General features: G+C 46.3%; 1 protein-coding gene across 1 annotated transcript; it reads right to left on the minus strand.

Moving 5' to 3' along the window:
• Positions 1 to 1059: 1059 nt before the first annotated feature.
• On the minus strand, positions 1060 to 8090 carry LOC133350533 (beta-microseminoprotein-like). The gene is made up of 4 exons (XM_061564909.1): positions 7997 to 8090; positions 5833 to 5896; positions 3618 to 3750; positions 1060 to 1745 (listed from the first exon to the last, which is right to left on the minus strand). The coding sequence occupies exons 1-4, from the start codon at positions 7997 to 7999 to the stop codon at positions 1607 to 1609; spliced, it is 339 nt and encodes a 112-aa protein (XP_061420893.1). The 5' UTR covers positions 8000 to 8090; the 3' UTR covers positions 1060 to 1606.
• Positions 8091 to 13207: the final 5117 nt, after the last annotated feature.

Consider the following 13207-nt stretch of genomic DNA (forward strand, 5'->3'; position numbering starts at 1 on the left):
AAGCGACGCGGTGACGTCACCGCCATTTAGTGGCGAGCGGCGGTTGATGTTGCTGTCCCACGTGATGTCGAGAGCGCTGGTTCACATAAATATTATCCGTAGAGTTTGATTTGTAATCATCATTTGTTTATACAATAGTGTACTTCAGAATTTAATGTTCTAATTTCACTATGATCAGTCTAAAAATAGTCTTCCCAGAGCTGAGTGGCACTGCAGGAAATTGAATATTTAACCGTGATTTGACGTTGATTTACTGTGTGCCATATCCTCAAATTTTCTCGAGGATTTTTGTTTCTGTTTTACTTTATCGCTTGCACTTTGCATCGATGTTACCATGTCGGTGACCCAGGTAGGTCCACCTTTTTACAAACGAGACTCCGATCCTGGCACATTGAGTTCTCACCTGGTTAAATTCGTTGACCAATCATCAGGCACGGACGGTGTCTCACGATTTAATTTGTGGGTTATTTATATGATAATCAACGCACATAATGCATCCATATTATTGTATCTCCTGTCGATTGTGTTTACTAAAATATCCGTACCAACGTTAATACCGATTGAAGTATGGTGACCTGTATAGGCATGCATTTAAACAATGTGTTATTTCATGATTCTATTCCAAGCAGGACTAAGCCTGTAGTTATCCGAACGGTTACAATTATTTTTATTTCTCTCAATTACGATAGATTCTCTAATTAGTCTTGGCCAGTAGTAACTAGTTTTGCACAAAACGTCTACATTATCAAAATCAATTGAGTGTCCTTGTTGGTACGCGTGTTCTGCTGATCAGCACGAGGCTAAACGAACACCAAATCAATATAAAATATTCCCAAATACAACTGTCGGCATTGGCAAACCACGCGTGCCAATAAGGACACTCAGTGGATTTTGATAATCGATTTGATGGCGTCATCAAATTTCTCCCTCTATTTAAGGAACGAAACAGGAGGATTTCTCCACAAATCTGGCTGTCGTGTTAAACTATCATTGATAACAGATCCCTAGCGAGCAACTTGAACATTAACACAAGGCAAATACTCCACAACACCCGTGCAATAGAATTGCAGTTTTTCGGTTTTTTATTGATGTTGATGATGCTTTTCTTAATTGTTCAAACAACAGTTCAGCCCCAAAAGAAAAGAAAACAACAATATTTGAGTGTGTGGCCAAGCAGCGTCTAAATAAGAGGCATTAGCGGGAATCTATCACTCAGTGGTCCACGGGCTCCAGACCAGATGTTTGACTTGTTGGTGACCTAACTGTTTCAATTTCCTTACGTGAAGAATAACAGCGAATTACGCGATAACCATTTGCACCGAGTGGGGTAATCAACTAATTGATTATCATTCACCAAGTGAATTGCTCATCGATACTGTTAAGTTTTAGCAGCCAGAGGTGGTGTCCCGTATCCGCTGTGGCCCGTGGACCAATGACATGTCCCTATTGTTGTAACACAATCTTAATCACCAAAATGTATCTATGTGTAGCTGTAAGCGCAAATGGATGCCACGGCCAAAAAGACTAACAACGCGGTGAGCGTCGTTAGTCTGAAGATGCTTTCTCGAGCGTGTTTCTTGAAAACATTTTTTGGTCGTTCCGCGTGTTACTTCGATGTCGGGTAGATCATGCCCCGGTAGGGACACGAGATCGTGTGGTCGGCAATCTTTACCACCTTGTAAATGCACAACTTCGTGTCCAGCAACAGCTCGCAGTCGCTGTCGTACATCACTGGAATCGAGAGCCTGTGGCAGATGGGCAGTGGGGTCGGGTAACATCAGAGGTGTCACTTTTTTTAAAAACTGGAACAGAATAACAGTGGGTGATCGAAGCAGCATTTATTGTTAACAAGGCTGACACGCTCGCTAATGAGGTCCACGGTTTGCTCTGGTTAAACAACAAATGTTGCTGGATAACATTGGTATGGAAAGCCAATAAGCCGATGGACTATAACAGATGTGTGTTATTTACCCATAATGTTCCACAACAAGTTATTAACCCATCATGTAGTACAGGAATATCCCATGTCCTGTGTCGCTTCGTTATAGGGATGCGGGTTTACGTTTACATGGCGCACGCTTAGACGCCTCCACAAGTGGCAGCGCCTAGCATCACGTGTCCTCTCCACCATCCCAATGCCCTGCTGCAGTCTAGCCAATGGGAGCCCGGTGTCAGCTGTCTCTATGCGACGTTTGTCTGCTGAACTTCTTTCGCAGGTGCTGTGACGTGGCATTGATGTTGGTATCACCGTGACGTGGTTTGGATATCACAAGCACAAGGAAATCAAACGGAACAGAATTCTGGTCCGTCAGCCTATCCGATTTTCACCGAGAGACAGAAGGACATATGTTCGTATTATCGTGTACCCACAATGCTCCACGGATACCCACACATCATGTTGTGTATGATGTTACTTGTTTGTTGATCAGGGATCTAGGTCGTATGTGGAGCACTCTTGCCGAAAAAGAACATTGGCTAATAGAGAAGCGTTTGTTTAATCAGCCTGACTAAACAAAGTAATTATTTGGTGATACTCTATTGTTCAACTGGTGCTCAATCAACAACAATAATTGGAAAGTTAAATTGTACTCTTTGGTTCTTTCGATAAAGTCACGTAGGTATGAAATTAAATAAATCACGACGTTTCGGGCGCAACACAAGCATCCGGACGCTTGTGTTGGACGCTTGTGTCTTGCGCCCGAAACGTCGTGATTTATTTTATTTATACCTACGTGACTTTACCGAAAGAACCAAAGAGTATGGATTCCTGCAGTCACGAAAGCTTAAAATCAAGTAAAATTGTCTATAATTATATATAAAACAATATATAATTTAGAACAATACTGAAGAATGTATGTACTGTGAAGATGGGCCATTGCCCGAAACGTCGCCTATTATATATACACATTTTACCTTTTTGTAATGTTATTGACCAAAGTGTTGAGTAGGGTAGGTTGTTGCTTTGTGCAGTGCCTCTGGTGAATCCGGGGCGACTGATTGATTGTGAAGACTCATCTGTTTTTTTTTCTTTATCCGGGCTCTCTGTGTTCAAACGCTTAAACTGACCCTGCTGACGAAGCCAAGAGAGGTCAAAACCGGTCCAGAGTTTTACCACTTGAACAAAATGCCGCTTGATAATATTGGCGTGGAAAACCAATAGGCCGGTGGACTAACACGACATTTATATGTCTACGTGAATACACAGAACGCGAAACTCTGCACCCTCCATTTGCTTTGACCTATAGCAACGCGTGAAGCGAGTTTGTGTAAAACAGGATAACATTGAATTTCGATTTAAAGCTTTCGTGACTGCAGGGATTCATCTTCTTGGTTCTTTCGGTAAAGTCACGTAGAAGGGAAATAATACAATAATGAAAATAAAACATAATAAAATACAATTCTCACGACATTTCGGCCACAACGCAAGCAGCAGGAGGACGGCTGCTTGCGTTGTGGCCGAAACGTCGTGAGAATTGTATTTTCTTATGTTTTATTTTCATTATGTTATCATTTCCCTTCTACGTGACTTTACCGAAAGAGCCAAGAAGAGGATTAGATTGGTTGAAAAACACATCCAACAACAACACGTAAAATGTGGTGGTGACTTCTCGGCTTACTTGAGAGTACAGGTCGGAATGTAGTTGGCGCCACAGATGCACGTTTCACATTTGGCGTTGCGCCAAGACGCTCCGATTGGCACGAGTCCCATTGGCGAGCTGCATCCCCTCGAGATGATCTGCACTGCAGGCTCTGTGTGAGTCGCGGTGGACGTGGGGAGGGGTGGTCGGCAAGGAGGTTATAAAGACGCACGTCTCAATTCCACGAGTCGGTCGTCGAAACGACGAAGTAATTCTGCGATCTAAACGTTCAGCTCTTGAGTTGGTCGTGGTGGTGGTTTGGACAAGGCTGAGAAGCATTGTGCATGCAGTGTGGTGATCGCATGGCAGTTGTTGTCATGCAAGGCCAAAAACACGTTCGATCCAGAAACGCCACGGATCTCCCTTGTGGGACCATGCATTTAACAAATTAAACTCAAACTCAACATAATTCGTGTTTTTTGGGGGGTTAGATCGTGTCGGTATATAGTTATAACCATGTTCATAGTAAAACAAGTGACATTGTAATCTTAAACACACCGGTGTGCTGTACTAGTAACGAATTGGCATGTTCTGTTTATGTGACAAACCTTACAGATTGGCTGTGTCGGGTAGGCGGCGGGTTTAACGACACATTTATATTCATGCGATCTACGTGTTAAACTGTAACCATCACCGTCTTACTCAATATCAACTAAATCGTGAACTATAATACTGATCGTGAAAGCCGACATTTTAAAACACTGTTCATCCTTTCAAAATTTACAGGACTCTACCTCCAGCGATGTGCCAGTTCAAGCTTGTTAATTTATGAAGATCTAAGCTGGCATCTGGTACTGTAGTTCTCGCCATGTAGTGTCTAGAATGATGTAAATATCTCGAATGGCCAGGGGTTGGCAACCTGCAGCTCTGGAGCCGCGTGTGGCTCTTCAAGGACCGCTTCGTGTCGCCAGTTATTAGGGACAACCACCGTCTCGTATTCACCGCTTGCATCGCAGCTCTCGAAATATTTGCGGTTTTTTAACCAAATTCGAAACATGTGGCCATTTTTGTGATTTTGTTTTGCCGGCCCCTGGCAACGGGGGAAGACATGAAATGTTTAATTGACATTTGTTTTGTTTAACTCTAAAATAACCCGTCACTATTCAATTCTTACGAATGGTAACAGCGCGTCCAGGAGCTAAATGCCAACGTCGTGGTCTGCTACATGCCACGACGAGAGGGCTTCAGCACAGCAAGAGAGAGAGAGTTCGTGTGGTGCTGCGGTTCCTCCTCCTTCTCCGCTGAAGGAGTGCAGACCACGGTGGGTTCACTGTGCGGTCCGTGGTGTGGGTCGCATGGCCACAGGCGCATTGCTGCGGCTCTGCCTTTAATTTCCCACGAACGAAGCAGTTGTGCGCGTTGGGCTGTCGGTGTGCTGCCGCGTGTCTTTGGGGAGGAGGAGGGGGAATGTCAAATCCGCCACGGAACCACGAGGTGAAAAGCAGCTGCGCATTAATTGATCTAGGCCCCGCATGTAAAGTCACTAATTGGGCGCGTGTGATGCCATATTTTAGATAATAAAATAAATAGACAAATACACACATTACACTATTCATTTTAGGGAACGCCATGTGTGGATAATGCTACGTGCAAAATATATATTTTAATTTATATAGCAAGGCGTATTGTCGGCTTATTTCTTGTGTAACTTATAATTTCCACAACGACGCTAATGATTATTTTATTTTAAAAAAATCTAGCAAGCTCGGTTAATTCGAAACCCGAATAAAGGTGCACGCGGATGATTGAAAGTTCACCGTCGGTGCGATGGTGATGTCACGTATGTGCGTATGTGAAGGAGGCCCGTGAAGGACGCTTCTGGGCAGTTGGAGGCAGTCGCCCTCCAACAACAACGGAGGGCGGAGGAGCGACGCTCACAACAATGAGCGGAGCGCCGGGCGGCTAAGATGCAGCAAGTTGCCACAGTAGGGGGTACAGCTGGTGCATCTACCGGTCATCTCAGTCAGCTATCCCATGGCTCTTGAGTCTGTCTGGTGACCTCCTGTCAGCGATCCTTCAATACTTCACGTGGCCTCAAAGTGCACCTGGCCTGGCACAAGCGCCGTGGTGACGTCGCCGTCACTTAGTGGCGAATGGCAGCTATTGGTATGTGTGTGTATGTATGTTGATCTTCTTTCGCACCGTACGTAGCCAACCGTGATAATTGGAGCTGTGTGTGTGCGCAATGTCTCACGTAGAACGGCCGCGTGGTACATCGGCACCAACCCACAGAACAGCAGCGCGATCAGCAGAAGTTTCTGTGTCAAAAAAACAAACATCGGCAAACAATGAGTTGTGGTTATTACACAATGAGTTGTGGTTATTACACGTTTACATTCGAAACGGCGGACGTTGAGCCAATGATAAATGTCTCTACCCCCTATGTAGCTCACATAGACCGTTGGGGATCAGTGCTGTTTAAAACAAAAAGCGAACTATTCATGCCGGGAAAGGCGCGCGCGGGGAAGTAAAGTGTGCCCAGCACCACGCCCGGCCGCCCCTGGTCTTTTTCCCGGTGCCGATGTTTATAGGCTGCGCCATGCACTCCTTTAAGGCTGAGTCGACCTAGGGGAGGCCCATAACCGGTTTAGTTATCAATCGCCACTGATGTTAGCCGTGGCCGGCAAGTGAACGTCGGTCAAAGGCTCTTAAAAATAAACGCGAAAAGACCCCGCACAAACCGATCGAAGCCAGACTCTTTGGCAAGAGAGCAATTCGCTGTGAACGTGACCCCTATTCTTCGCGCTTGCAAATAACGTTTGAATAATTGTAAGTCAAACGCGATTGATGATGTTTAAAACCTACTGACTGTTGGCTCAACCCAGTAACTAAATCTGTACAAGGTACGGCAAAAACCAGACATCACACGTGACACGAGTTTCATCGCAGTCACCTTCCATCACCACCTCTGCTGCTGCTGCGTTGGCAGTGGTTCACAAGCACGATAATCAACAACAACAACAACACAACTCAATACATTTGCCAATAACACTATGGACATCAAACACATTTTAACAGGCGACGTTTCGGGACAATTGTCCCTCTTCATGGCACAAGTGTGTAAGTAAGGCTGGTAAAGTGGTGACTCATTAAATGTGCATTTGATATCTCGACAAAAAACAATAATTCCGAATGTATCTTCTAAAAAACGACTGTTCGAAATGGAAGGGGCGCAAGGTTTTATGCCGCTGTTACGTCTACTTCAATGCGAGACAAACCGGTGATGCGGGCGAGTTAGATATTGTGATGAACATGCGTTATATATCCTGTGATGAAACATGAGTTAGATCCTGTGATGAAACATGAGTTAGATCCTGTGATGAAACATGAGTTAGATCCTGTGATGAAACATGAGTTAGATATTGTGATGAAACATGAGTTAGATATTGTGATGAACCATGAGTTATTCACGGCGGTCGCCCTTCTGAGCAGGCTCAAACCTGCTTAGCTTCCGACTGATTTGGTCATAGGCATTAGAAAAAGCCGATGAGCTGTATTACTATCAACATAAATAATAACGATACTAACAATGCGGTTAGCGCACTGAGCGATAAACTCGGTTATCTTGCGTTCGATCCAATGGCAAATCATATCTTCTTAACCGGTCCTGGATACTCACATTCACCAATCACACTGACCAGCGTGGTGAAGTATGGTCAAACAGCCCCTATGACCGACAAGACGTCAGGAGAGGGCTTCAGCTGCAATCGAATTTCGTAAGCGCCGTACACTCAATCTTGATTTGAAGCTTTCGTGACTGCAGGAATCCATACTCTTTAGTTCTTTCGGTAAAGTCACGTGGGTAGAAATAAAAAAAAATCACGACGTTTCGATCGCAACACAAGCGGCAATGATGACGATCGCTTGTGTTGCGATTGAAACGTCGTGATTTGTTTTATTTTATTTCTAACTACGTGACTTTACCGAAAGAACTAAAGAGTACGCCGTACACTCACCACTGCGCCACGGCTCCCCACGCTAAATATATTCTTCCAAGACAAACCATCCCCCATATCGCCTGAACATACATTTGGGGGCAACTGCTGTTAGCGAGTAGCACTGCACGTTACACGAGCGGGCATAGGTGGCCAGCACAACACGCGGCCGCCTTTGTCTCCCACATGAGCGTTGTTTACACACCGCATCAGGTACTCATTTGAGGCTGAGTCGACCTAGGGGAGGCCGAGGGCCGTTTCAGATAATCGTCACCGGTAATGGCCGTGAGCGGGAATCGAACTCGGGCCTCGGGGTTCGCGGCCCACTCCCGTTCCCCGCTGTACACGCGCCATCCACTCGCTCTCACACAACACGCGCACGGAAATGAAAACCGCAAACAATAAAATCGCAGGCGTCCTGACCATGATGCGACGGTGGCTGGGTCAGGCTCTTGAACAAGGACTCAGAATGACAACAAAGAGTAGTCGTGGACGAAGTCGTCTCAGCCCACCGTATTTATGCGCCCCTGAGCCCTCATGCTGGAGGTCACGTCTCTGACCCGTGAACGCATTTCTTTTTGGCGAGATACTTTAGCTCAGCACACGCTAATCGCCCCGCTTCTTAAAAGCCCTACGCAAACAATTTAAGCAAACCCATTAATAAAGAGCGACCACGTGGCCTTTGCGTCGATGGTGACCCAGAGGGGAAAAAAAATTGGCGAGTGAATGGGCGAATGAATCCGTTGCGTTCGTGGGCGGCTGGGTGGGTGAATTCGTGGGGTGTGAGTCCTTCCGGGTGTAAGTCGGTGGGTAGGTGAGCGAGTTGGTGCGTGGGCCGGTGAGTGGGTGAATGCCTGGAGGATAATGGGGGGGGGGGGTGAATCGGTTCGTGCTTCGCTAGGGGAGTGAGTCTGTTTGTCATGCCTGTCAACCCCTTATCAGTGCCCTACCTTAGTACAGACCAATTCAGACCGTAATTGATCCCCGTTCTATAAATCTCAATGTTCATCTTACAAAGTCTAATCACAATGGAAAACACGAACACATAGACGAAAAAATACCCGTATTGCAACGGATGTCGACCGCTATGAACTTGAAAACTACATTTCCCTGTCCAAGAATATGGGCTAATCCGTATGGGTCGACAGGTGTAGTTCGTCAGCGACTCGGGTTGTGAGAGTGTGAGTAGGTGAGCGGGTGAGTGAGTGAGTGAGTCAGGAAGTGAGCGAGTGAGACAGCCGGTCAGTGAGTTGGTGAGTCAATGAGGCACTGGCACGTGTCAGCGAGGTGGTGAGTAAATCTTTGAGTGAGTTATTTCGTGGATCGGCGAGTAAGAGAGTGTGCAGGTAAGTTGGTGAGTAAGTGGATGTGTGGAAGAGCGAGCGAACACGTGCTGGTAGGTGTTTGTGGGTTAGTAAGTGAGCGAGGCCAATGAGTCGGTGAGCGGTATGCGTGTAACTGAGTGGATGAAGTGAGTGGTTAGGTTGGTGAGTCGCTGAGTAAGGCAGTGAATGTATGAGTGAGCGAGCTCGCAAGTGGGTGAATGGAGTAAGTCGGTGGGTGGGTAAGTGTTTCGGTGATTTGGTAAGTCAATAAGTGAGTGTTCGGTGAGTGAACAAGCGAACGATCAAGCTTCCTAACAGGCTTTCCCGAGATGTTACACAAAACCAAACAGACAAACATTGCCTATTCCCATATGAACCATTCCCAAATGTAGCCATTCCCATGTTTCATCACACAGCAGTCGTCTGTGTCATTTACACGATTGTATGGTGGTGCACGCCCGTGACCCTGCACTTTGAAGACAAGGGTTGGTTACTGGGGGTTTGCGACGATATCAGTTTTCACAACATGACGATTGTCAGCGAGAAAGTGATGAATACGCGATTTTTTTAGGGATGGGGGGGGGGTGAGATCGCTTGGGCGCAATGTCTCAATATGTGTTGTACATCCCTCCTCCACCCCACACAGCCAAAGAGAGTTGCCGGGTGAACAAACACGCCAACGTGTGTGTTGAGCAATCCACGTGAATCACGTATTTGCCGTTGAACTTTTTTCACACCGTACGTCGCCAACCGCGCTAATCGGAGGCACGTGAATCACCATGTTTAATACGCACGGTCACAGGCGTTGGCAAGGACTGCTGCTTCGTGACGCGCTATCTATTACAGAGCACCCGGTATTCACTACGCAGTGCAATCACGGCTCTTGAAATGTTTTGAGGGGGGGGGGTTCTTTCATAAACCGAATTCGAGAAAAATGCCTCCTTGTTGTTTTGGTTGCCGACTGCCTCTGACCGTGGAGGAGTACCACCACCTTGGAGACGGAGCCATGGAATCACTCGCTGTACTCCGCAAGTGCCGTGAGAGATCCATCCGAGTGCGTGGACGGATGTGCCACGAGTGCGTGTGTTGATGCGCGCGTGTGAGATGTTCAAGGCTTGAGTGCCGCCTGAACTTACCACTAATGCCACGAGTGCGTGTGTTGATGCGCGCGTGTGAGATGTTCAAGGCTTGAGTGCCGCTTGAACTCACCACTAATGCCACGAGTGCGTGTGTTGATGCGCGCGTGTGAGATGTTCAAGGCTTGAGTGCCGCTTGAACTCACCACTAATGCCACGAGTGCGTGTGTTGATGCGCGCGTGTGAGATGTTCAAGGCTTGAGTGCCGCTTGAACTCACCACTAATGCCACGAGTGCGTGTGTTGATGCGCGCGTGTGAGATGTTCAAGGCTTGAGTGCCGCTTGAACTCACCACTAATGCCACGAGTGCGTGTGTTGATGCGCGCGTGTGAGATGTTCAAGGCTTGAGTGCCGCTTGAACTCACCACTAACCTAATTTTCTAACATTTAAACTGCGGCTATCGCCGATTTACGGAAAACAATAACGCAGACGTTACGGGTTGTTGCCCTTGATCGGGATTACGGAGCGAGGTAGACAGAGACGTTGGCTGCTCTTTGATAAACACGATCACAGAGTGACGCACGGTCTCTCTAAATGAGCCCAAGTATTCTTCCATCAACTTTAGAAAAATAGTTTTGTTTGCTGTCCTTCATCCCCCCCCCCGCACACTCGTGGCAGGAGGCACTCTCCTCCTGCAGTGGATTGAACACAGGAGCTGTGCGGGAAAACTACACAGACCGGAATCCCTCGATGCGTTCCGTGCCGACTGAATCAATCTATGGGTTTTTTGCCGACTGAATCAATCTATGGGTTTTGTGCCGACTGAATCCATCTATGGGTTTTGTGCCGACTGAATCCATCTATGGGTTTTGTGCCGACTGAATCAATCTATGGGTGTTTTGCCGACTGAATCAATCTATGGGTTTTGTGCCGACTGAATCAATCTATGGGTTTTGTGCCGACTGAATCCATCTATGGGTTTTGTGACGACTGAATCAATCTATGGGTTTTGTGCCGACTGAATCAATCTATGGGTTTTGTGCCGACTGAATCAATCTATGGGTTTTGTGCCGACTGAATCCATCTATGGGTTTTGTGCCGACTGAATCAATCTATGGGTTTTGTGCCGACTGAATCAATCTATGGGTTTTGTGCCGACTGAATCAATCTATGGGTTTTGTGCTAACTGAATCAATCTATGGGTTTTGTGCCGACTGAATCAATCTATGGGTTTTGTGCTAACTGAATCCATCTATGGGTTTTGTGCCGACTGAATCAATCTATGGGTTTTTTGCTAACTGAATCAATCTATGGGTTTTGTGCCGTCTTCATCTCATCGCGACGGTGGGGAATTTCAGGTGGATGAGGACTGCGACCTTCTTGGCGTGTCGAAATGACTGACTCGTTAAAAGATTACTATTCAGAATGTCAAAAAAAGCAAAACACTCGTAAATTGTACTGCCATGAAACGAGAGACGTATACGACTATAATGAGTGACGTTTCGGGCAATGCCCCTTTATCTGTGCAATTTTATTGACGAATGCGTTGAGTTGATTTTGATGTGTGTGCTTGCGTGCAAACCACCGCCAATGCAGCCGCGTTACCAAAGAGAATGTGTTTCATAACAACAACAATAATAATAATAATTACCATTTGTTCATCCGGGAAAGCATGCGCATACGGGTTGCGGTGTGTTCGCGATCTGAGTTCGGTTCCCAACTGTGGCTCACAGCGGTGTCGAGTGATTTTTTTAACCGGTCCCTTTAACCACCCAGCATTGACCAACCGCCCCATGACCGACAGGGTCTGGGAAGGCCTCCATCCAGCAGTGTGTGTAAATCTGCAGAAGTTCCGTTTATTTAAATAAAGGTTATTTGGAAAATCAACAGCATTATACTCTTTGGCTCTTTCGGTAAAGTCACATAGGTAGAAAATAATCGATCACGACGTTTCGATCGCAACACAAGCAATCGTCATCAGGTGGGACAACCACAGCAAGAAACAACTGCTGAAGTAGGCGAGAGATCTGCCGTGGCACGAGGTTATATAGTAGTGTATAGTGTAGTGTATAGTGTAGTGTGTAGTGTAGTGTATAGTGCAGTGTATAGTGTAGTGTGTAGTGTATAGTGTAGTGTATAGTGTAGTGTGCAGGTGTATAGTGTAGTGTATAGTGTAGTGTACAGGTGTATAGTGTAGTGTATAGTGTATATTGTAGTGTATAGTGTAGTGTACAGGTGTGTAGTGTATAGTGTAGTGTATAGTGCTGAAGTAGGCGAGAGAGCTGCCGTGGCACGAGGTTACATAGTAGGCCTCGGCAGTAGGGGGGGGGGGGGAGAAGAGGGGGGGGGGCAGAAAGTTGACCCCGCAGCAGCACCCGGGGTCACAGCAGTAAAGTGGACCGCCGCGGCAGCAATGCTGAGGCCTCTATACAACCTCGTGTCACGTTGTCCCACCTGATGACGATTGCTTGTGTTGCTATCGAAACGTCGTGATCTATTATTTTTCTACCTACGCGACTTCACCGATAGAACCACAGAGTATGGATTTCTGCCGTCACGAAAGCTTCAAATCAAGATTCTGCAGCATGATCTGTTGGCTGTCCATTGAAAACGATCACGACGTTATGCAATGTCGGCAGTGAATAGCTATGCAAGCTTAAATGAGCTACACGTGAAGGATTCTATCTAACTACGCTCACTTGTACTAATTGGTAACTATTCGTAATGTCAATAAAAAAAACTGCTAAGATCATAAAACATTTTAAAAAACATGTAATTCTCATCAGGCACCACGGTGTGACATGTGGTATTTGGTCACTCGTGATCCTCTCCGTGTCTGTATGTCCTCTAAATGATCAATCGCCTAATGGTGTGTGTGTATATATACAAACATTTTACTTGTGTCATGGACGCATTTCTTGCCGAGTTGTTTTTTCCTTTCACAGTCACTGACAAGTCGGGTAAAGAGATCGAATTATTGTGACGCAAATAAACGTAGGTTCGTTCGAGAAACTTCACTCCCGTATTGTGCAACAGTTGAAATCGTTCGCCTACCGAGGTCACTGCTGGTGTTGCGTGACGTGATGATGTCCACACCGCGTCCTGCTTTTGTAAGCGTCTGTAACGAGGTGGAATGCGTCATGCTTAGCGGACCCTTTTGCTCGCTGCGCTCAAGCACATTTATTCAACGGAATACCGAGTGCTTGACATTTGTAACCCGAAAAGTAATTTT

Source organism: Lethenteron reissneri, chromosome 34, assembly GCF_015708825.2.
Source record: "Lethenteron reissneri isolate LAM-NWPU_2019-01 chromosome 34, ASM1570882v1, whole genome shotgun sequence".
Classification (NCBI taxonomy): domain Eukaryota; kingdom Metazoa; phylum Chordata; class Hyperoartia; order Petromyzontiformes; family Petromyzontidae; genus Lethenteron; species Lethenteron reissneri.